General features: G+C 42.9%; 1 protein-coding gene across 4 annotated transcripts in view; it reads right to left on the reverse strand.

The window, feature by feature from the left end:
• The window catches only part of DIAPH2 (diaphanous related formin 2), a 784,751-nt gene that overhangs the window by 361,985 nt on the left and 396,828 nt on the right, over positions 1 to 25,938 (reverse strand). For all 4 annotated transcript variants that reach the window (XM_072125632.1, XM_072125631.1, XM_072125630.1 and 1 more), the window contains one exon: positions 12,166 to 12,295. In XM_072125632.1, coding sequence (XP_071981733.1) covers positions 12,166 to 12,295 — 130 coding nt within the window. The remainder of the gene's footprint in view (positions 1 to 12,165; positions 12,296 to 25,938) is intronic.

Here is a 25,938-nt window from a genome sequence, read left to right on the forward strand (position 1 = left end):
CGAGCAGATAATGTATCAGTGAGGAAGAAAGCTGCAGATACAAAGTTTCCTCCGCAGCCCGTGGCTTGTGTGGCTTCTTTATAAATGTATATTCTGCAATAATTTCGCTGCTTGTTCAGTGTCTGATGGTCTAGACCCAAACTTCCTATAGCTGGAGAGGAAGCCTGACCGTGAGGCTTGATGGAAGCGCACCTATCATCAACTATAGTTTTGCAATGAAACCACCAATTCGGACATCACTTGCTAAATCTTCCGGATTTAATGGTAAGGGGGCTGCCTTGCAAACGTAGTTTTCCTTGTCCCATCCTGGAAAACTTATTTGCACTTTTCCCTGATTTATTGCAGTGAGGAATAGGGATACATGCAAATCAATTGCACTTAACCTTTTTGTACTGTGTTGACCTGCTTGTTCAGTGTCTGCAGAGACCGCTATGTTGTATTGCATGGTGATCGGCATAGTTTTTACTCCAAATATCCTGACAAAGATAAGATACTTTTCTTCTTCATATATTCTGGCAAATGTCCTGACAAGTCAACCTGCAGTTCATAATGCGGTGGGGAGGTACAGTCTAGTTGATTGCACATGTTTAGTATTTGTTCTATTTTCCATTACTATGTTGTGCTCCTTGTTCTGCAGAGCACATTGGGGGAATTTAGTGTGCCCAGAACATGTAAAAAAAGAATCATTTCCAACACACTTTGTAGTGTAACAAGCCAGCGAGCAGGTTGTTCTGCTTGTTCAGTGTCTGTTTTAATAAATGGTGGAAGATGTACTGTTTATGTAATGGCTCGCTGGTCAGGTGATGTTACAAACTTTGTGTACCTTCAATGCCCTCCAGATGTAGGTGAAGTGTGGAAAAGATATCCTGCAATCTGTGTGTTTCAATAGGAAGTTGCCTTTAATAACATGTACATTGCATTAATAAGATTTATTCCTCCCTAAGCAACGTATATTTGGTATTGCAGCTGCTGGAAGGAATATGTTTGTACCCTGACCTATCACAGAAGGTTTTGCAATTGTTGATAACATCTGTAACAAAGGTCCTGGTTGGATAAGGAACTTGCCACCTCACAACTAGAGTTGATAAAACCCCTTGGGCTCCAACGGTCTTTGCAGCAATTGATTCCTGATGAGAGGATGTGTCTGTGGATGTAATCCAGACACAAGGACTGAAAATAAGGGCTACCATAACCTGCCAGGGAGCACTGCTATAGCAGCTCCTCATCCCTCCAGCCAGGAGCTCCCTAAATACCAGGCTGGGAGAAATCTTTGCCAGATCCATCCAACCAGCAACTCTGGACCAGTTGAACTGTAACCTTGGCTTGTTGCCTTTGCCGTGTTCTGGAATAAAGGAACTGTTGGTTACATCCATCGTCTCCGTGTGATCCCTGGCAGCCGCATAACATCGTGAGCCTCCCCTCTACCATCTACCTGGGGATCCTCACATCTTTACATAAGGAGTGGCCCAGGGATAACTGTTTCTATCCGCGGCATCTCCCCGATTTTCTTGCAACCCACCTGTTGACACCTGCCCAGCGTGGACGAGGCCTTTTCCGCCTGGACCAAGCGATCAGGACCCAGACCAGCACTAGGCTACACTCAGCCACTCAGATACCAGGAGAATCCAGCTGCTCCCAAGCCCAAAAGATCCGGCCCAGATGGGGGATGTTACATTTACACCAAGTATCCTGACATAGAAAAGTGACATCTCTAATAATGCAATACTATCCATAGTATATTGCTGGCAGATGTGACTCATTTCTTGGTGCAGCTTTGGATGTGACTACAGAACTTCTAAGATCACTGAAGATTAGAACAAGATAAGTAAATATATACCCATAATCTATTATATTGATCTGATAGAGCACAGGGCATGCTGGGAGGTTCCAGTCATGTAATTATGATAAACTGAAGGGGATGAATATTTATGCAATGAGGTAAAAAATAAATTAGATTTTTTTCTCTTCTAAAATGATGGAATTTTTTGGATCCACGTTGCAAAAGTTGAGATTCACTTCACATGATAAGTGAATAAAAGAATCCGTTTGGAAAGGTTGTTGCGGCTATCGTGTTCCCCGCCATGTAAAACACTGAATTAATTAGCGCGACTCGATGCAGTAATCACGTTAACAAGGTTATCTAACAGGAAACCTCCCTGTAATTTATAACGTAGCTGTCATTAGAGAAAAACTCCAGGCACAAGTTCTAACCAGTCAGTTGCAAACCCAATAAAATTAAAATAATGAAAAAAAAAATTAAAATTTTTTATTAAAAATTTCACTATATATATATATGTTACAAAGTTTTCTCTTCTATTCTCTTGTGAAAGAAGTTTTAAAAGATTTTTTTTTATCTAGCTTGGGGCACCTAAGTGATAAAAAAAAAGTTCCATCACCTGTGCTCTGGTCCCCTAAGTTCCATCACTTGTGCTCTGGTCCCCTAAGTTCCATCACCTGTGCTCTGCTCCCCTAAGTTCCATCATCTGTGCTCTGGTCCGCTAAGTTCCATCACCTGTGCTCTGGTCCGCTAAGTTCCATCACCTGTGCTCTGCTCCCCTAAGTTCCATCACCTGTGCTCTGCTCCCCTAAGTTCCATCACCTGTGCTCTGCTCCCCTAAGTTCCATCACCTGTGCTCTGCTCCCCTAAGTTCCATCACCTGTGCTCTGGTCCGCTAAGTTCCATCACCTGTGCTCTGCTCCCCTAAGTTCCATTACCTGTGCTCTGGCCCCCTAACTTCCATTACCTGTGCTCTGCTCCCCTAACTTCCATCACCTGTGCTCTGCTCCCCTAACTTCCATCAGTTGCGCTCTGCTCCCCTAACTTCCATCACCTGTGCTCTGCTCCCCTAACTTCCATCAGTTGCGCTCTGCTCCCCTAAGTTCCATCACCTGTGTTCTGCTCCCCTAAGTTCCATCAGTTGCGCTCTGCTCCCCTAAGTTCCATCACCTGTGTTCTGCTCCCCTAAGTTCCATCAGTTGCGCTCTGCTCCCCTAAGTTCCATTACCTGTGCTCTGGCCCCCTAACTTCCATCAGTTGCGCTCTGCTCCCCTAACTTCCATCACCTGTGCTCTGGTCCCCTAAGTTCCATCACCTGTGCTCTGCTCCCCTAAGTTCCATCACCTGTGCTCTGCTCCCCTAACTTCCATCAGTTGCGCTCTGCTCCCCTAAGTTCCATCACCTGTGCTCTGCTCCCCTAAGTTCCATCACCTGTGCTCTGCTCCCCTAAGTTCCATCACCTGTGCTCTGCTCCCCTAAGTTCCATCACCTGTGCTCTGCTCCCCTAAGTTCCATCACCTGTGCTCTGCTCCCCTAAGTTCCATCACCTGTGCTCTGGTCCCCTAAGTTCCATCACCTGTGCTCTGCTCCCCTAAGTTCCATCACCTGTGCTCTGCTCCCCTAAGTTCCATCACCTGTGCTCTGGTCCGCTAAGTTCCATCACCTGTGCTCTGGTCCCCTAAGTTCCATCACCTGTGCTCTGCTCCCCTAAGTTCCATCACCTGTGCTCTGCTCCCCTAAGTTCCATCACCTGTGCTCTGGTCCACTAAGTTCCATCACCTGTGCTCTGGTCCCCTAAGTTCCATCACCTGCGCTCTGGTCCCCTAAGTTCCATCACCTGTGCTCTGGTCCCCTAAGTTCCACTACCTGTGCTCTGCTCTCCTAACTTCCACCACCTGCGCTCTGCTCCCCTAACTTCCATCACCTGTGCTCTGCTCCCCTAACTTCCATCAGTTGCGCTCTGCTCCCCTAAGTTCCATCACCTGTGCTTTGCTCCCCTAAGTTCCATCACCTGTGATCTGCTCCCCTAAGTTCCATTACCTGTGCTCTGGCCCCCTAACTTCCATTACCTGTGCTCTGCTCCCCTAACTTCCATCACCTGTGCTCTGCTCCCCTAACTTCCATCAGTTGCGCTCTGCTCCCCTAAGTTCCATCACCTGTGTTCTGCTCCCCTAAGTTCCATCAGTTGCGCTCTGCTCCCCTAACTTCCATCACCTGTGCTCTGCTCCCCTAAGTTCCATCACCTGTGCCCTGCTCCCCTAACTTCCATCAGTTGCGCTCTGCTCCCCTAAGTTCCATCACCTTTGCTTTGCTCCCCTAAGTTCCATCACCTGTGCTCTGCTCCCCTAAGTTCCATCACCTGTGCTCTGCTCCCCTAAGTTCCATTACCTGTGCTCTGCTCCCCTAACTTCCATCACCTGTGCTCTGCTCCCCTAACTTCCATCAGTTGCGCTCTGCTCCCCTAAGTTCCATCACCTGTGCTCTGCTCCCCTAAGTTCCATCACCTGTGCTCTGGTCCGCTAAGTTCCATTACCTGTGCTCTGCTCCCCTAAGTTCCATTACCTGTGCTCTGCTCCCCTTTTCCATCACCTGTGCTCTGCTCCCCTAACTTCCATCAGTTGCGCTCTGCTCCCCTAAGTTCCATCACCTGTGCTCTGGTCCCCTAAGTTCCATCACCTGTGCTCTGGTCCCCTAAGTTCCATCACCTGTGCTCTGGTCCCCTAAGTTCCATCACCTGTGCTCTGGTCCCCTAAGTTCCTAGCACCTTTAAAAATGCAATATTTTGCTGGATCTCTTTGTGGGTGACAACTGATATGGCCACCACAGTCGTTGTCATGAACTTATTGGATTTACAAAAGAAGTAACTAAATAGAATTCAAAAAGAAAAATCTCCAGCAGTCAATTTTCGACTCTTCAACTATGGCTGGAGACATTGGAGAAAAAACTGATCCCCCCCCCATTCCCCCCAGTTCCATCACCAGTGTTCTGAGTCCCTGGAATGTTGATCCTGACCCTGGACTTGTAGAACCCTGTGGGACCAGAGCACAGGTGCTGGAACTGGGGAGCCACCACCAAGTTCCATGTATGATCTTCTATTCCCCCAGGTCACCTGCTGGGGCAGGAGTTACGCTGCAGCTAAGTGCTGATCTCAGAAAATCACTGTATTATTTCCATACAATTTCTAGGACAAAGAAAATGAAATTTTAATGAATAAATATAATAAAATAATCCCGCGCTGCTTTGTGCCGCGGCTCATTGTTTTGTATTTTCCACATTTCCGTCCTGTGGATTCATTCTGTGAATAAAGACCCGTAATGAGGGACTCGGTGAATTCTGATTACAACCACTCACAAAAATGAATCTACATTGAACTCGTCAAACCCCGTAATATCGGCGCCCGGCACTTTCATTCCCCTTTTTTCTCTCCTTTCCTATAATTTTGCAGTTACTACTATTGTTATTTTTTATTTTTTAATCATAGAATAAGATCTGGATCAGGCGCCATAACAAGTGCATCGGTGGCAGCCATGTTTATCTGATTTATCTGGAAAGGGTTAGGACGCTCTGAGCTTGGGAACGAAGTGCCGGGTGCAGGACTGATGAAGGTTTACAGTGGAAAAAGCAAAAAAACAATACATTTTGTGAAAAATTTTGAAAATAAAAATTTATGTAAATTGCAGAAAATAATTAGCGATAAATAAGAGAGGAGCCCTTTAAAAAACACCTCATTATAGCTGCACTATTTACCAGTACAACAGGACCGCACATGTGCACAATCTACAGCTCCCCCAAGTGGACTGGCAGGGGATTTCACTTTTACAGCTCTGATAAAAGAAAGGTACCAACCAGGGGCATAACTAGGAGAGGAAGGACCCCATAGCATTTCTGCACAGGCCCCCATTCCTCTTAAAAATATATACATATTTGTACAGACACATTTATATACACACACATATAAAGTTCTAGTCTCATAAACACACTTTTTATACACACATACAAATGTATACACTCATATGCACACATTTATGCATCCATATATACATTTATACAGCACACACAGTATGTACGCAGCATTTATACACACACATACAGTATATACACACACCATATACACTCATACAACACACACACAGGAGCCTCTGTGTGTACATGAAGAGTTAAAACGTACAATTGCAAACCATCATCTGATCATAGATTCTCTTTGGTCCTTCTAGTAGCGGTTCCGCAGTGGCCACAATAAACACCCTTAACCATTGTTGTCAAGCTCCAAAAGCACACGGTGTATCCGGAGCCGTCCTTTATAGTGTCAACACCGATCCTGAGCCGTTGGATCATACACAGCTACAAAGGTAAGTCGCTGTTTAGATGTGTTTAAGCTCAGCACTGTCTCCAGAAGACACATCTATTCCCTTTTAATTCCTTTCTCCAGTGGGATGATTCGAGCAAATGGCGGCTTCTTATATCTCACAAAGAACATTTCTGTAGGGCTATCAGGCCAGAACGAGGGTCTTCCCTCACACCCTCCTGGGATTGTATTGAGGTCGGCAGCGGTAGTTGTGACTCGTTATATATAAATATCAACCTTTATTGCTACATTCAGTGGCAGGGGACCATCTGGTGTGACCATGGGACCATCTAGATGTTGAGGGCAAGTGATTTCTCCTCCTGTAATGCACTCTATGTAGCACATATTATATAGAAGGTCTAGGAATCCATATTTTTGAGAAATAGCCTTGGTGTCAAATGTTCCAGACACCTCCCAAAGAGCCTAAGAGCTCATTACTATGTGTCAGAGCCTGGTCCAGTCAGAGGATACTCTGGACATTGATTGAATTGCTTTCAACCAAGAAATGTCCTGGTGACCAAGAAGTGGTGGACTTTCTCTATGGATAGTCAGTCACTAAAAACATTACAGCAAACAACCAACAAGGGACTGGGAGAAAAGAGACAACTTCTAAAATATGTCCTCTTACCGATATGCACAGTCACCACCAAAACTAGATTGTGGCCAAAATGGCACCAAAACCTGAAATGGGTAAGAATCCCGACCAAACGTTAGATGGTGGAAATAAGGCTCTTTTAAAAGGGCTGCATGGGCCTGACATGGAAACACCACCATGTACACATAGTAGGAGAAGACAATCCCGTCACTAGAACACAAGAAGCATCATGTTTCTGAAAATAAGGCACCCTACATGACTCGCCTACTGGACCGAATGAGGCAAGGAACACCAAACCCTGTATGTGTTTGCTGGTATTAGGCTTTGAGATAATTTCAGGGGCCAACATTATGTCCTCATTATTCTCACAATTAATATAAAAACTAAAACTAATTGTCGCATTTGAAATGAGAAACATTTTTTCCAGACTCCTAGTTGACGATTTAGAACAGAAACAATGACACCAGGGTGAACCCCGATTGTACCGTACTCGCTTGTGGCTGATCTGCCCTTTAAAAAAAGCACAAAAGTTTACTCTTCTCAAGACTAAAATCTTTCAGAGAGAACAAGATGCTGCAGAGAAGCTGGAAAGAGCAGACTCGCTGCTCGGGAAAAAAAAAAGAATTGTTCAAGAGAAAAGGAAAGCAGACGGCTTCAAGGTGTAAACATCTGAGTGAAAAACCAATCCCGGTGGGCAGTGTCTGGATGGAGAGATGAAAGGCCCCAGTCCTCCCGTCACGGGGGCTGTGTATCTTTATTTTGACAGGATACTCAGACTAACTACTCAATGCACCTGGCTTTGGGGGACATCTTTAATCAAATGTCATCTTAGACATTATAATCATGGTCTCCACCGTGCCGGAATGATGGCTCCTCGATGCCATGAGCACATTATGACATATTGACATATCTGACCTCGAAGCTTCGACAACACCATCAAGACTAACTCCTTATAGGATTGGTCATGACTACAGCTTCCAGCCTCCGAGCTGATAAGCCCTTGATTTGTGACCAAAAAAAAAAAAGAAAGATTTATTTCATTATGGTTGAGGATGGAGGTTCGCTATTTCCCTAGACAAAGAGTTGTGGAAGTCTTGTACAAAATAAAATTTCCCAAAAACTTTTGTACAGTGAATTGTTAGTAGAGGAAAAAAAGTTAATTCTGAATATTGAAGGAATTGTCCAGGATTTGGTATTGATGGCTTATACCAGTGGTGGCTAACCTATGGCACTGGTGCCAGAGGTGGCACTCGGAGCCCTTTCTGTGGGCACCCAGACCATCACCAGAGATGACTCCAGGTATCTTCCTGCAATCCCAGACAGCCCAGGACTTGCTGTGCACAGAGATATTTTAATGTATCACCTGTACCTGGGACTATTATCCGCTTTATAAGTGTCCTAAAGGTGCTGGTATCAATGAAAACTGTGACAGAGAAGCGAGTCTAAATCACAAATTAAATTTCTGTGTTGGCACTTTGCGATAAATAAGCGGGTCCTTCTTGTAGTTTGGGCACTCGGCCTCTAAAAGGTTTGCCATCACTGGCTTATACTCTAGATAGGTCATCAATACTTGATCAGTGCTGGCTGACGCCCAGTCCTAGGATCGTCCAGAACCCTTGGCTGCGTTTTCTTTCAATGGCAGTGGTTGTAGTTGTGGCTTCAGCCTTTTACAGGGACATGGAGCAAATTGCTTCCAGCTCCATGTGGTCACAAGGTGGCAAACTGCTGACTGGGATGGATGCAAAAATTACTACCCTTCTTAAAGGGGGACGTTAGATAAGATAGCTTAAGATAGGTCAGATTTGTCATTGAGGCCCAGTGTCATTTCCATCAGTACAAGTCTTGAATATCTATATTTTTATGTTTAGGCCTTTGATACAGCAAAAAAAATCATATGTGGTCAAAGGGGGGGGGGTGACACTAGATAATTGACTCTTTAGCATAAAAAGATGATTTTGAGTCTCAAAGTGGTAAAAGTCTCCAACCTTACGGTAAACCCAGTTCGATTGCTACCTTACCATATAAAATAAGAAGGTAATTTAAGTGGAAATCCTATTAAAATCTCCCCAAAGTCAAATACTACAACTAGTGATTCGACCACCCAGAGATTCCACCATCTTTATATCAATGACATTTATCTAAATGGAAGAGAAACCCTTTACAGACGAGTGTGGAAGGTACTAGAACATCCGCAAAAAGGTTTCGGTAGAAATATCATTCATTCCCAGAGACGTCTCTTCTATCCTTCTCTCGGATCCCCCTGTAGACAGTGTAAGAAGAAGTAAGACGGATCTCTACCACCTGGGAATTCTTCACAATATTGTTCAACATGAAAGAAGATATTTTATTTGAGTCTCAGTCAACAACATCTTTATTAATCAAACTTGGTTCTTCTTCAGATTGGTCCCAAAACACAATCGGACAGATTTGTGAATCCGGTCTTAAAGGGCTAGGAATAACTACAGGCGGTCCCCTACTTAAGGACAACCGACTTACAGACGACCCCAAGTTAAAGACGGACCTCTCTGCCCACTGTGACCCCTGGTGAAGCTCTCTGGATGTTACTATAGTCCCAGACTGCAATGATCAGCTGTAAGGTGTCTGTAATGAAGCTTTATTGATGATCCTTGGTCCCATTATAGCAAAAAATTTTGAAACTCCAATTTCACTGGGGGCAAAAAAAAATTTTGGCCTGGATCTACAATTATAAAATATACAGTTCCGACTTACATACAAATTCAACTTAAGAACAAACCTATGGAACCTATCTTGTAAGTAACCCTGGGACTGCCTGTATTGATGACCGATCTTTAAGATAAGCCATCAACAATTGTAAAGGGCCAACTCCCAGCCTTGCATTGATCAGCTGTTGGGGACTGGGTACATAGGCCAAATGTTGCCGGAGGTGGTAAGCTTTTTGTCCCATTAGAAGCTGTAACATCCCAAAATTTCTATATACTTTCTACGGATGATCGAAATGAAGAATATATGAACTTTATGTAAACCTGAATTATTTTAAGCCAAATCCTTTTTCTTCTGTAGCTTTTATTGAGGCAGATAAGGGTTGAAATATGATCCACCGCTTCATGAAATTGTCAACTTGAGAGTTCCAAAATATGAAGAAATCTAAGGAGAGTTCATAAAGATGTTAACCCCCCCCCCCATGACCTACTAAACACACTGTGGATTCATATTGCTTGGATGCCCCTAATACTGCCCCCACATTATCCCCTGGCAGATCCCCTTGAAGTCAAGTGCTCTATAGACGGGTGCATATCATTTATAGTATAGTGACACTCGGGTAATGCGAGTATCGCCTCCTCATACACAATGATGCTCTGCTCCCTGCCAGGCTGTGTTAGAAACAGCTGCTACAATATCACTCCGACACCTCGGTATCAGCAAACGCAGAGGAGAAATTGTGAACAAAATGCTGGCAAGGTGTTTTATTTCCATTGTGATCTATAATCAGCAGTTCTAGGCGAACTAACAGCAAACACCTTCTGAGTACAAAGCTATAAAGAGAGCGCACAGACCTCAGACTCCATCACATCTACATAACTGCACAACTTTCACTCAAAACTTTTCTTTTTAAATAATTTAGATTTTTAGAAATTCAGCTTTTGCAATCAAACTGTATATCTTCAGTAAGAGACTCCAGTAACATGAAACGATGTCCTTCAGATCTATAACCATCGGGCCAAAAAACTTGGAGTTGTTGGTGTTGCGCGGGATGGAGAAAAAAGTGGGGTAAGGAAAAGTCATAAAAGGGTAAATGGGGGGGGGGGGCTATCAGTTGAGACTCCAAGAACTTAGTTCTAAGTTGGTTAGAAATTTCCAATACCATCAAAGCCATAACTGGTGGACAATGCTATCACATTCTATGTGGGGGTGTCTGCATCAATAGAATCTAGAGACATGTTACAAAGAAAAAGTGTAACACATACATGTGTAGGGGCCCCAGAACAACCATCAAAGTGGTGCACCCATAAAAAAGAATGAAATACTTCAAATCTATTACATTCTATAACAGTCAGGTCAAAGAAGACTACAGCCTCAAAGACCTCTGAGATGATGAAGAACGAGATGCTGGAGGGGGTCAAAGATCACTTACAATTTGGGTATAAAAGAGCCTGAAAAATCCACTAGAGATGGATTTTCAGTTCAGATCCAAATAAGTTCTGTAATGATGAGTACACCAATGTGAACACGAGCCATGATAGAAAGTAAAATAAAGCCCTTCAGATTCACATCATGCCATAAAAGTCAGGCCTAAAGAGACAACAGCCTTAAAAACCAATGAAATGGTTGGTGAAGGCCAAGGATCAAGAAATAATCGGGCTAAGGAAACCAGAAACTATTAGGTTTCATGAAAATGTTGCAAACTTGGTCAAAAACAGCCATGATCAATGGAATGATATCAATATAGATGGGTGATGATCTAGAACCATAATAAAAAAATTTTTGGAAAATCCCTGGTGTGTGCCCCGCACCATTACCGTATTAGGGAGAAGATAGGAAGCCTGGCCATAGTGGCAAACCCACACACTATGTTATACAAATGTTGAGGGACACTGGGGGATATTTATCATACGCTGCAAATTCGCAGCCCGATACATGAAGAGGCTTCTGCCTCTTGATGTATTGGGCTGCTAGTTGCGCACCGTTCATCCTACGCCAGGCAGGGCCTGGCGAAGAAAAGAACGCAACCGGCGACTTTTCACGTATGAAAAGTCGCCGGCAGCAGCGAGTGCGCAGGCGCGGGGACAGTAACACCCCGCGACGGCCCACTCCCGTCCAGCCGCGCCCCCCCGCTCGGCCGGCCGCGCCCCCCCCCCTTCACGCCCCACTGGCGTGAAGGTGGCGGATTGGGGAAAATAATCGCAAAAGCTAGCAATAAGCTAGCATTTGCGATTATTTCAGGGCCTCTGCGCCACTGGGTGTGCGCAGAGGTCCTGATAAATATCCCCCTATGAGTCTAAACCCAAGGTCTACAAACGTAAGGGGTCTGCATGAAGTTGTGATATTCTCATGACCACTAATGTGCATTTGTAACTCTAGCATATCCTTGCCGATAGCTGTGGTTAGTAGATGGACACAACATCTTTCCTGTTGGTTTACTTTTGTACCGTAGCTTCAAGAACTTTCCTTGTGATGTAATTATTGTAGATGGAGGTAATTCTATAATCATCTTAAAGCTGAAGTGACATTGGTCAAGAAGTCATCGATAACGAGAAAAAGATCGGAAGATCAAGCAAGACTTTCCACATGAGGAACTAATGCCCAGATGGAAGCTCAATCTTCTTCAGTTCTCGTGAGAAGGTTAAGAAAAGAAGGCAAGAAAAAGTAAGAGCAAAGGAGAAATCTTAGTGAACATGGAGGCATCTCAAAGGTCACATAAATGATCCTGCTTGTTGGAGAAGAAGCCCAGTAATCTGAAATCCCTACCTTTGCTGGCGCTCTCCACGTGTTCAAGTTCCTCAGGGAATTTAAGGATATCAGCAAATCGTTCTTCACAGACTTCAGCAAGAAAATGTAACAAGGTGGATTTTTGGTCCGAAGACTTTGTGTCTCGTATCTGTTCGAGAAAGTTAGAAAATTAGCATCAAGATACAATCTCCCATCAATGTACAAAGATTTATTGACTGCTGAAAATAGCACTTAAGCAGAAGAGAATTATAGACAGCACTCAGGCGGAAATCACCAACATTGTGTTTATGACTTAGACAAGAACCTTTCATTATACAATATAAAGAAATGTATAGAACAATTTCTGTCACCCATGAATAATTCCATGAAAGTAACAAGAAGATACAAAACTTCTGAAAAGAAAGTTCCATATTTTCTTTTTACCTTAAAATTCACTTAATATAAATGCACATCACTTACAAAGTTTATACTGCCCCCAATGTACAGAAATGTAACTACTATAATACTGCCCCCTATGTACAAGAATATAACTACTATAATACTGCTCCCTATGTACAAGAATATAACTACTATAATACTGCTCCCTATGTACAAGAATATAACTACTATAATACTGCCCCCTATGTACAAGAATATAACTACTATAATACTGCTCCCTATGTACAAGAATATAACTACTATAATACTGCCCCCTATGTACAAGAATATAACTACTATAATACTGTCCCCTATGTACAAGAATATAACTACTATAATACTGCCCCCCTATGTACAAGAATATAACTACTATAATACTGCCCCCTATGTACAAGAATATAACTATTATAATACTGCTCCTATGGACAAGAATATAACTACTATAATACTGCCCCCTATGTACAAGAATATAAGTACTATAATACTGCCCCCTATGTACAAGATTATAACTACTATAATACTGCCCCCTATGTACAGGAATATAACTACTATAATACTGCCCCCTATGTACAAGAATATAACTAATATAATACTGCCCCCTATGTACAAGAATATAACTACTATAATACTGCCCCCTATGTACAGGAATATAACTACTATAATACTGCCCCCTATGTACAAGATTATAACTACTATAATACTGCCCCCTATGTACAAGATTATAACTACTATAATACTGCCCCCTATGTACAAGATTATAACTACTATAATACTGCCCCCTATGTACAGGAATATAACTACTATAATACTGCCCCCTATGTACAAGAATATAACTACTATAATACTGCCCCCTATGTACAAGAATATAACTACTATAATACTGCGATCTATGTACAAGAATTTAACTACTATAATACTATTCCCTATGTACAAGAATATAACTACTATAATACTACCCCCTATGTACAAGAATATAACTACTATAATACTGCTCCTATGTACAAGAATATAACTACTATAATACTGCCCCCTATTTACAAGAATATAACTACTATAATACTGCCCCTATGTACAGGACTATCACTACTATACTACTGCCCCCTATGTACAAGAATATAACTGCTATAATACTGCCCATACATAAAAGAATATAACTACTAAAATACTGCTCCTTATGTACAAGAATATAACTACTATAATACTGCCCCCTATGTACAAGAATATAACTACTATAATACTGCCCCCTATGTACAAGAATATAACTACTATAATACTGCTCCCTATGTACAAGAATATAACTACTATAATACTGCCCCCTATGTACAAGAATATAACTACTATAATACTGTCCCCTATGTACAAGAATATAACTACTATAATACTGCCCCCTATGTACAAGAATATAACTACCATAATACTGCCCACTATGTACAAGAATATAACTACTATACTACTGCCCCTATGTACAAGAATATAACTACTATAATACTGTCCCCTATGTACAAGAATATAACTACTATAATACTGCCCCCTATGTACAAGAATATAACTACTATAATACTGTCCCCTATGTACAAGAATATAACTACTATAATACTGCCCTCTATGTACAAGAATATAACTACTATAATACTGCCCCCTATGTACAAGAATATAACTACTATAATACTGCCCCCCTCTGTACAAGAATATAACTACTATACTACTGCCCCCCTCTGTACAAGAATATAACTACTATACTACTGCCCCTATGTACAAGAATATAACTACTATAATACTGTCCCCTATGTACAAGAATATAACTACTATAATACTGCCCCCTATGTACAAGAATATAACTACTATAATACTGCCCCCTATGTACAAGAATATAACTACTATAATACTGCCCACTATGTACAAGAATATAACTACTATAATACTGCCCTCCTATGTACAAGAATATAACTACTATACTACTGCCCCTATGTACAAGAATATAACTACTACAATACTGTCCCCTATGTACAAGAATATAACTACTATAATACTGCCCTCTATGTACAAGAATATAACTACTATAATACTGCCCCCTATGTACAAGAATATAACTACTATAATACTGCCCACTATGTACAAGAATATAACTACTATAATACTGCCCCCCTATGTACAAGAATATAACTACTATACTACTGCCCCTATGTACAAGAATATAACTACTATAATACTGTCCCCTATGTACAAGAATATAACTACTATAATACTGCCCCCTATGTACAGGAATATAACTACTATAATACTGCCCCCTATGTACAGGAATATAACTACTATAATACTGCCCCCTATGTACAGGAATATAACTACTATAATACTGTCCCTATGTACATGAATGTACACATAAAAAGAAGAGGCTTAAGACTAAAGAGTTACTCTCCTAGAGAATATTTGACTAGATGATTCATCTCTATAAGGAGATTTTTTGGAGTTATTAGAATCTTTATTAGCTCCTCCTTATCTATCAGCCGTCAGGGAAGTGGATTTCTACATAAAGCAGGGAAGAAAGAAGGGAAAAAGACACAGGAAAAACGGTTTCTATTAGAATCTGGATTATTCATTTTTTTCAACTTGGTTATAAAGTTTTCTTATATTTTATTAGTTTTCACAGTTTTATTTTGGGATATAAACACGAGAAACTCACAAAACTTTTACATTTTCCTCCAATCCTCCCTAAGAACATCTCCAATTCTCAGGACCCTTGCAATTAGAAACCAGAATGCCGAGCCATTGTTTAAAGTTAATTAGTCTTAATGAGAGCCGTTATATCATTTCCTTTTAATGTTAAAATATAACGATGAGGGGGGAAAAAAACAAAGCGTTGCAGCATTTTAGGAGAAGCAGAATCAATATTCAATTAAACGATGGAGAAAGGAAAGTTGGGAAGTCGTCAGGAAACTTTGTAAAAACTTTGTAACAAATGTTTGTTTTATCTTTGGGTGGAGACAAAAGCAAAAAAAAAAATGGAGAGAAAATCTTCCGGTTTTGAGGTTGCAGACATTGGGGCAGATTTTCTTACCTGGTCCATTCGCGATCCAGCGGCGCGTTCTCTGCGCTAGATTTGGGTCCGGCCGGGATTCATTAAGGTAGTTCCTCCGCCATCCACCAGGTGGCGCTGCTGCGCTGAAAAGCATCGGAACGCACTGGAGTACACCGAGCCGCGCTGAGTGAAGGTAAGTGTAAGCTCCGCGACAGTTTTTTTTTTTTAAATGCGGCAGTTTTTCCGAATCCGTCGGGTTTTCGTTCGGCCACGCCCGCCCCCATTTCTGTAGCGTGCATGCCAACGCAGATGCGCCACAATCCGATCGCGCGCGCCAAAATCCCGGGGCAATTCAGGAGAAATCAGCGCAAATCGGAAATATTCGGGTAACACGTCGGGAAAACGTGAATCGGTCCCTTAGTAAATGACCCCCATTGTTTTGCTTCCGGGAAGCCTGTGCAGCGCTAGATAGGCCCCCGGCGCACGACAATGGTCCACGACAGACTCGGAATTATTAGCTGCACAATGGATTTCACAAGCTTTGGAGACGAGCCATCCCGACCTACAATACCGAGAATGTGTCTGCAAACAAAACATGAAAATCTTGTATTATTTGTGGTGGTAAATTTGCTGCTATTTAATTGTCCCGGATTATGAGCCTATTGGGTTTTGAACTAGAAACCTGTAATGAGTTTATTTTATTGAATGCTTAGCGCGGGCGGCGGCCTATTAGTTGGCTTTATGGCGTAAGATTAATACAAGAAGGTAACAGACAATGCAGCCAAGTACAGGCGGTCCTCTACTTAAGAACAACCGACTTAGAGACGACCCCTAGTTACAAACGGACCTCTGAATGTTGGCAATTTAAGATACTTTAGCCTTAGGCTACAATAATCAGCTGTAACAGTTATCACAGGCGTCTGTAATGAAGCTTAAGTGTTATTCCTGGTTCTTATGACAACCCAACATTTTTAAAATCCAACTGTCACGGAGACTATAAAAAAATTTGTCTGGGGTTACAATTACAAAATATACAGTTTCGACTTACATACAAATTCAACTTAAGAACAAACCTACAGAACCTATCTTGTATGTAACCCGGGGACTGCCTGTACATGTCTACTATCCCATTTATTATATGGTCTAACATTTAAGGGTGGAGACTGATTTTGAAAACCTAGGGTGGCAGGAGGCTACAGAGTCTCTACGTGGAGGACCTGACGTGTCTATGGACCATATGAAAGAAAACTTGATGCGCTTGTTCATTAATTAATAATTAAGGAGGAACAAAATACTGATGATCTATCTGTAAGATCTTCAATATCAGACTACTTGACCCCCTGTGATCAGCGTCTGTGATACCTCAGTAAGATCCCGTCCCAGGACAATGACATCACTGATCACATGACCCATTTGTGGGTCATTGAAGGGAGCAGATCTAAGCTGCAATACCAAAAATAACCACTATATTATGTCTGGCATGGTGGGTAAGCAGTAAGGTTGTTATAATGCTGTGATCTCTTCTAAAAGGTGATCTTAGGGATAGGGTAGATCTCGGACCACCGTCCGTCTGGTATTGAGAAAATACTGTACCCAATATTCGAGTATGTCATCATCAGCACTATCGTAAGAGAACTACCTAACGCAAGTAATATCTTAGAATGTCTACATATTACCGCCATATGCTACATTTACTGGTAACATTTAGGCTGTTTACTTCACTACGACCTTTGCTACAAGTGAAATCTTCCCCATCCCATATTATTAAAATACATATTTCTGGATTATTTCCAGGTATATAGAAATAACAGCTGCCTCCTATATGTGCTGCCAAGAATCCAGAGCAGCAGCTTGTCACACACACAGGTCGGCAGACTACAGAAGACGCCATTGGCGTCATAAATACATCTGCGGATCTGTCAGGTCTCTATTAAAGGAATGTATAATAGAGGGGAGACATGGAGCTTTGTATTTTCTGTTGTTAATAATAGACAAAGCCTTTGAGTCCTACACTCCACACCCACTCATAGAGAAAGCCTGTGAGTCCTACACTCCACACCCACTCATAGAGAAAGCCTGTGAGTCCTACACTCCACACCCACTCATAGAGAAAGCCTGTGAGTCCTACACTCCACACCCACTCATAGAGAAAGCCTGTGAGTCCTACACTCCACACCCACTCATAGAGAAAGCCTGTGAGTCCTACACTCCACACCCACTCATAGAGAAAGCCTGTGAGTCCTGCTCACAGGCTTTCTCTATGAGTGGGAGGTAAGCAGGATTTACAGGCCTTCTCTATGAGTGGGGGTGGGGGTTCCCCCACTCATAGAGAAGGCCTGTAAATCCTGCTTACCTCCCACTCATAGAGAAAGCCTGTGAGTCCTGCTCCCCTCCCACTTATGGAGAAAGTCTGTGAGTCATGCTCCCCTCACACTCATAGAGAAAGCCTGTGAGTCCTGCTCCCCTCCCACTCATAGAGAAAGCCTGTGAGTCCTGCTCCACTCCCACTCATAGAGAAAGCCTGTGAGTCCTGCTCCCTCCTCCCACTCCTCATAGAGAAAGCCTGTGAGTCCTGCTCCCTCCTCCCACTTCTCATAGAGAAAGCCTGTGAGTCCTGCTCCACTCCCACTCATAGAGAAAGCCTGTGAGTCCTCCTCCCCTCCCACTCATAGGCCTGTGAGTTTTTCCCTATGGCCACATTTTGGCGGGGTTACTTATTCTCCTACAGATGTCAGGTCGAGATTCTTTGCGGCAGCGATTGGTTTCTTGCTGAATTGCGTGGGAAGAGCCTATTCATATCCCTCCTCTATCCCATTGCTGTGGCTCTGTCAGTCTATATCATGGAGTTATATCTAAAAAATTCCATGATACAGCCCCAGAAGTACCTAAAATAGAATTTTTGTGGGGGGATTATTTCTTAAAATCGGTAATTTTAAGGACTATTGTTGCCCCGTGAAGCTTCTGCTGCCTTTGCATTCGTCTAGAACCGAGTGGGATTTCTCTGAGGACTTTGCGGCACTCGGCTCAGGTCGTTTTCCATCAAACAGGGGAACTTGTTAAACTGCCTGTTTCCTATATAACTTGCACATCAAAGGTTCCTATTATTGTGATGGTCACATGAAGCTGCTTTATGGAGCCCCCCGCTGCGGTGACTGCGCTCACACCCCCTCTCACATTCTCTCCATTCTATGATGTATATTTTGAAAAATATCCGTAGGATGGGATTTGTACCGCGGACTCGAAGAATTAAAATGCTGAATTGCTCTTCAATCATTTACTATGGTCGTACAATTTCCCAGCTTACAAGGGGCTTAACCAGCCACAGGATGACAGCGGAGGATCCACCGCAAGAACTTTATAGGCTGGGATCCATAGGTGAGAAGTATTGCACCTGGATGAAATATACACAGCAATGGAAATGTTAAGAATTGGTTCATGAATCAAATTCCTGCAAGGCAGTAAAGACTGACAAATAGCAGCAGGAGGAGGTGAGGGAAGTAGAAAAACATAACTCAATAGATTTGGAAACACTTTACAAAACCAAAACTCCATTACGCAAGTATCAATGTACTTGTAAGTCCCTGGGATTTGATTTCCGGGGCCCCAACGTTATATCAGGATGCCCCTAATGCATAGCTCACACCCAATGGTAGAGCAAGGAGTCTACGGTTCCCTGCTCTGCCATAGCTGTAAACGGGAGGCCACTGATACAAAGGTATAAGACGCCAATAAGATCACCCACTTCTTACCTTGGTAAAGTTTCGGTGTAGACTAGCGGGTCATGTGACATGCCAGCAGTAGGACTTGAGACTTCTGGTGATGTCTTGTGTCCTGCTGCCGTCCGGTGGATGGAGCAGCTTGTGCAGTTATTACTGTAAGCACGCCCCCTCCATGATAGCCACACCCATATCAGTGGTTGGAACGGCGTGCGGATGTTATATACACTGATATAGGAGTGGTTACCATGGAGGAGGCGGGCTTACAGTAATGGCTGTACAGTCTCCTCTAACTGACAAAAGAAAGTAGAACACAGGAGGACGCCACCACGTAGAGGGGAGATGGGTCTGTATCCGACTTCTCCCCACTTACCCCAATAAGACTATGTAGAAGAAGCCGAATCTCACCACTGTATGTGGCCTGAGTCCATAGGGCACCCCAAAGCGCAATTAGAGTGGCCCAATTTATGATTTTATAGGCACTATATATACTGTACAGTTACATCTGGGGGTCCCTAATGCGTAGCTACACATTGGGGGTCATTTACTAAGCGCCCGATTTGCGTTTTCCCAACGTGTTACCTGAATATTTTTCCGATTTGCGCCGATTTTCGCTGTATCGCCCCAGGATTTTGGCGCACGCGATGGGATTGTGGTGCATCGGCACCAGCATGCACAGAAATCGGGGGCGTGGGTGAACGATAACCCGACGGATTCGGAAAAACCGCCGCATTAAAAAAAAAAAAGTGTCGCGAACTTGCACTTACCTTCACCAGGTAAAGGATGGTGCATTCCGGCGGGCCTCGGCGGACTTCAGCGCAGCAGCGACACCTGGTGGACGTCGGAGGAACTACCTTAGTGAATCGCCGGAAGACCCGAATCCACCGCACAGAACGCGCCGCTGGATCGCGAATGGGCCGGGTAAGTAAATCTGCCCCATTGAATGGAATAGCAAGGAGTCTATTTCTATTTCCTTTCACTTATACACTGTTCATCTCAAGCACCCCCAAGTAATTCAATGGTTTGCATTATGGGTAGGTTTACCTCTGACTATAGGACGCCCCAACTACACCTAGAGGGCCCCAATTTAAGGTTACTATAGTATTCCTATTATTTTTGGAGACACAGACATTGACCATGTGACCGGTCAGGGCGCCCAGCTCGCTTTGTTACCCCATTGACCATATTACTGGGAATTTTCTCTCCTTCATTATCACACTTTCTATCAGTAATGACTTATTCATGTTTAACAGGCGATGAAGCCACTTTAGTCCATTTCCCTTCTCTCCATGTAATCACTCGGCCAATGATTCTTCATTCGAGATTATTACTCGCCCATATTCATTTACTTTTCACCACATTTCATAATTGGGTAAGGGCTTGCATCAGTACAGAGGGCTTATAATGGAGCAAAATAACAGCTGTGTCAATAATCATGGGAACAAATAGGAGGGTAATTGTCATTCTGCACAGGTACGCCGTGCGCCATTCAGTGATGTCAAATAGATTCCCATAACGGAGGCTGAGATGGTATCGGGAAAGCTGGAATCTCCGAGCCGCATAGATTCATGCTCATAGACTGTGTAGACAACATGGCCCCTACCCAAAAGGAAAATCAAGCATTACATAGATGTTGTCATGTATTTATGACTTGATTTGTAGCTGTTTCATGATGTTCAGGTGTAGGAATTCCAGAAAAACTGAGAAACTTCAGGTGGAACAGTTGTTTCCTGATGCCTGCTGTTTGCTCCTATGTTCCTGAATCTGGCTTTTTTATCATTTCTGATCACTGGAACTCATTTCTAGTTAAGACTAGTATCTGTGGTCCTCACAATTACGTACAGCCTGTGCCAAGACTCTGTCATCCCTGACCTCTACTTGCTCTTGACCAATCTCTGCCGACACCCCTGGTGTTTCACTCCACCATCTCTAGGCCCTCCAGGTTCAGATGCCACCTATCAAGGCTACTTTGGGAGTATTGGACTAGAGACCATGTGCAAGTAAAGTCCAGTCTGTGCCTAGGCACTGTCAGCCCTGACCTTTGCTTACTCTTGACCAATCTCTGTCTGACCCCCTGGTGTTTCACAACAACATCTCTAGACCCTCCATGTTCCGCTGTCAAGACTTCTTTGGGAGTATTGGACTAGATACTATGTCCAAGTAAAGTCCAGATTGGTGGATGGAGTTTAAAGGGAAAAACCATCAAGGCCATTGGGATAATGCCCTAAGCCAATGATGGCGAACCTTTTAGACACGGAGTTCCCAGACTACAACCAAAACCCACTTATTTATCCCAAAGTGTCAACATTTAAGTACAATTTAAGCAGTAACTTCTTGCTGTTATAGCTTTCAATCGTATCAGTATCCTAAGAACACCAACACGGTAGAAAGAAAGGGTGACAAATTCAGATTACCCTGAATAGGAAGAATTGTCAGTCCTGGAGCTGAAGCTACAATAATATTCCAGATCTGCCCACACCTTCCCATTCCTCCTGTAGTCTCAGGCAGCACTGTCGCTTTAAGATAGCACTGAGTGCAGAAAGTCCTGGGCCTTCTGGGAATCCATGAAGATCCTTTGTGTTCTCTTTGCTGATGGCCTGGGTATCCACAGACAGGGCTCCCCACCCGTGCCATAGGTTCGCCACCACTGCCCTAAGCGATACCATTTAGTTGGCATAATGATCCACATCATATTGTCACCTATGGCAAAACTATGAATGGTGATAACATCATTTAGCAGAGACTCTATAGACAATTTAAAGACTAAATATTGTAGAGAATGATTATCTATGCACAAAACAGAATTCCAGGCATGAAATGGTAAAAAACCTTTGCGTAAAAGCTGATGAAGAAAAAACTGCAGAGAAAGGCATCATCTCCCGGAAGGCACATTCAACATTTCTGAAGTTCTGACACCGGATATATGTCTAGATTGTTCTTTTTAATAAAAAGGCATCACTTTCCTGATCTTGACAGGTCTTTTGGAGGGTGGCATTTCTAACACCGTCACTTTAAATATAAGTGTTCACCTGTTAAGAACAGAACAATGATGAACGTCCAGCCGACAGCACCACTAATTGTGATATTACACAGTTACATAAATAAAAGGTTGTTTGTGATCCCCTTTTCACTGTATAGGGCATAAAAATCTGATGAGTAGGCATCAAACAGCTTGGACTCCCATGATAACAAGAATGGACCACCATAGTTTTACATTTGACAGGAAATATTCTCAATCTGCTTCTCATTTAATGAGTGAGAACAGGACCCCAATCTAGTGACCGGACACCAGCAGCTGGACCCCCACAAAACTAAACTTGGCACAACCACTTTAATGAGGTTGAAAACAAGCCAAACCTAAGATCCTAAGATTTTACAGTGTGGATCCGGAGGAAGGCAGAACCTCTCCGGGCATCTATATATTGGGAGAAATTCCATACCGACCACTGTATAGGCTTTGGTAAACCTCAGACCCATAACAGGAGACAATCTGAGCTCTTCTACATCTCACGGCTACAGGCAGAGTCTCCAGACTAAGTGACAGCGGCGTGGAGTCATATTTTCCGATGACTGATCAGCGCACTGTCACCGGCTATAATTGGCTGAGAACCGTAATTGGTTGATGAAATTATTTTATCTTAAATTAACTTTCACACAGGAAAGTCATGTGTTTGAGTGTAAAATGAAATCCCAGCCCGGGGCAGAAGGTCTGTGAATATAAGTGATTGAATCAGCACAAGATGTTGCAGGATGTGAGCGGCGCATCCACCTTCTCTCGCTGCCCCAACACATTTGTGTCATTTCACTCCACCAGGAGAAGAACATTGTCACAATTTTAGTTGACTGTGGACATAATATTTCCCTCCTGTCCTCATCCATTAAGATCTTGATGCTCCCAAGGACAACAGTGGGAGACGGGGTCACACTTCACTAGGACATATAAAACGATGATATGGGGATGTGCACCCACCCAGACATCTGATCCCGAGATCGTTGTCTATGTGACCTTGTTTGTTCTTAAACTTTATCTCCATATAAGGATTTGTACATGTACATCTGAAGACACCAGATATGTTCATTCTTGATACTGCAACCCAGTAAACTACTATGCGACCAACAGAGTAGTGGTTGCCGCCATTCTGTCAAGGGCTTGTTGCTGCACCCCATGGATATGAACGGATTCATCTTAAGGATTTGTTGTCAATATTCTAATCCAGAAAATTACTTCTAAGTGGATTCTAACCTCTGCGCTGCTTTGCTGTAAGGGTCAGTGGGAAGCACTTACAGATCTACTTAATGAATTTTATTTAAAGAAGTTGGCGCAGAATTACAATCCATGGCATAGGCCATCAGTGATTGATTGGTGGAGGGATGACACCCCACACCTGTTATGTAAGCGAAGGGCCGGATGGATTTTTGTCCCTCTTGTGACCAGGTGACTACAGCTGTGGTTCCAATTGACTGAATTGTAACTAGTCCGTATCAATGGCCTGGGTGGAGCCCCGCACCAGTGAACTATCCATGGCCTATCCACTGACCACCAGTAGTAATTATTGAGTGACCCATGGTCTTATGAGGGATCTTTAATTGAGACTTTTGTCACTTATCATGAACTGAATCTGGATATTCAGGCGATTTCTCTTTCCACTCTGCAGCGGAGGAGAGCTAGGAAGCTTGACGTCTCCAGCAAGCGATCCCCCCTTTGTCCTAATCACTGTTTTTGCCTCTGATCATCTTCCCGTATTCAGAGAGCAGTTAATATTTAAGCAATCATGAATGCTCCATTGCATATATCAAAACAGCTCCCGTCCTCTGCCAGGCCCCGGTGCTGCACATGAATTCTAATGCGACTCGCCTTTATTTAAACAAAATTAGGTTCTGTGTTCAATGCCAAGGGTTGTTTACAAATCATTGCTTTCCTCAATAATGCCACACGTAGCAATACAACATCCAGAAAGATAATGCATTTTTAAGCATATGCAATTACCATAAAGACATTAGCACTGGAGCTGCTACTTGACAGACTTAATACATACTCTCTCGGCTGCATTTCCAAGCTTGTCACAAAAGAAAGCAGAAAAAAACTGAAAATGAATGAGGGAGAGAGAGACAAGGGGAAAATATTCTAGATCCTTCATGACTGGCGCTGACAATGGTTCAACAAGATGCAATTTATCACTGGAAGACGTCTTTATTGAGAGCTTCTGCTTTCTTGGGGACTGATCCAAATTTTTGTAGAATTTAATCTTGGTTTATGAGATGGAAAGTCAACGAAGCAAAAGGGAGCTGCGAATTAGCATCCGGCGTCCATCACCCCGTGCCGTGGCAGCGCTCCATGCCGGATCAAAACTGAAGTCTTACCTCATAATGGCGGTTAAACAGGTGACTCTTGTTCTTCGAGTCGGGAGGAGACAATCAATATCTCATAATCTCTTTGTACGATGGAGGATCTCGGTTGACCTGTCGTTGAATTTATATGTGCATACAGAGATTCCTCATCCATCACACAGATATAGGCTTTGACAGGTTTGGGTCATATCTCAGATTGGGGTGAGATCACTTCTAAAATGATGCATACAGTAACATTCCAAGAGTCAAATTTGGGCGACAAATACAATTGAAATTATGATTGCGCAATGGGGTTTTCACCCACATTTTTTGTGACTCTGGTCTTGGTTACGAAAGCTAGATAACTAAGGGCACCACTGAATAAAGGCCAGATATTGATGAGGATAGTGTATCACGGCAGAACATTAATGGTTAGCCAATAAGGGGCCTAGATAGTTGAATGAAGTGACAAAGTAAGACATGTTGGAAGACATGGTATCATCTTGGTATATGACATATGACGTGCAGCAGAAGGACCATCACTCCTAGTCACTCCTCGTCATGACAAAGGTCCATGTCAGTTCAGAGCTGAAGTCTTACTTACAGATTTGCTGGTTGAACAGGTAACTCTTCTTCAAGTCAAGAGGAGACAATCAATACCTCATAACCTCTTTGTATGACAAAAGGTTCTGAGTTGACCCTGCAATTAATTTGCATGTGCATAGACTGCTTTTCAATCTCAGATATAAGTAGAGAGTTTATAGTTTTGGGTCAAGTTTAAGTTTAGGCTGAGATAACTTTTGGAATCATGCACACATACAGTAAAATGGCAATAGTCAAAGTTCGCGGACAAGAAATATTGCCATAATTATGGTGCATGATGGGATCTCAGTAGAGATTCTTAAAATTGAAGACAATTTGTAGGTTACAAAAGCTAAAGAACGATGAGTTGGCCACCACTGAGATAAGGGATGTCTAGACTTGACTTATGAACCAATCATGGGTCTTTAATTTTTGGGTGAGGCGACAAGACAAAGTTAGATAAAGTTTTTCTTGGTTCATGAGATGTGGAGTTAACAAAGCCTATTCCTAGTGAAGGTAAGCGCGAGTCCCACAACACTTTTTTTTTTTTTTTTAATGCGGCGGTTTTTCCGAATCCGTCGGGTTTTCGTTCGGCCACGCCCCCGATTTCCGTTGCGTGCATGCCAGTGCCGATGCGCCACAATCCGATCACGTGCGCCAAAATCCCGGGGCAATACAGGGGAAATTGGCGCAAATCGGAAATATTCGGGTAACACGTAGGGAAAACGCGAA

This window comes from Engystomops pustulosus, chromosome 9 (genome assembly GCF_040894005.1).
Source record: "Engystomops pustulosus chromosome 9, aEngPut4.maternal, whole genome shotgun sequence".
Taxonomy (NCBI): domain Eukaryota; kingdom Metazoa; phylum Chordata; class Amphibia; order Anura; family Leptodactylidae; genus Engystomops; species Engystomops pustulosus.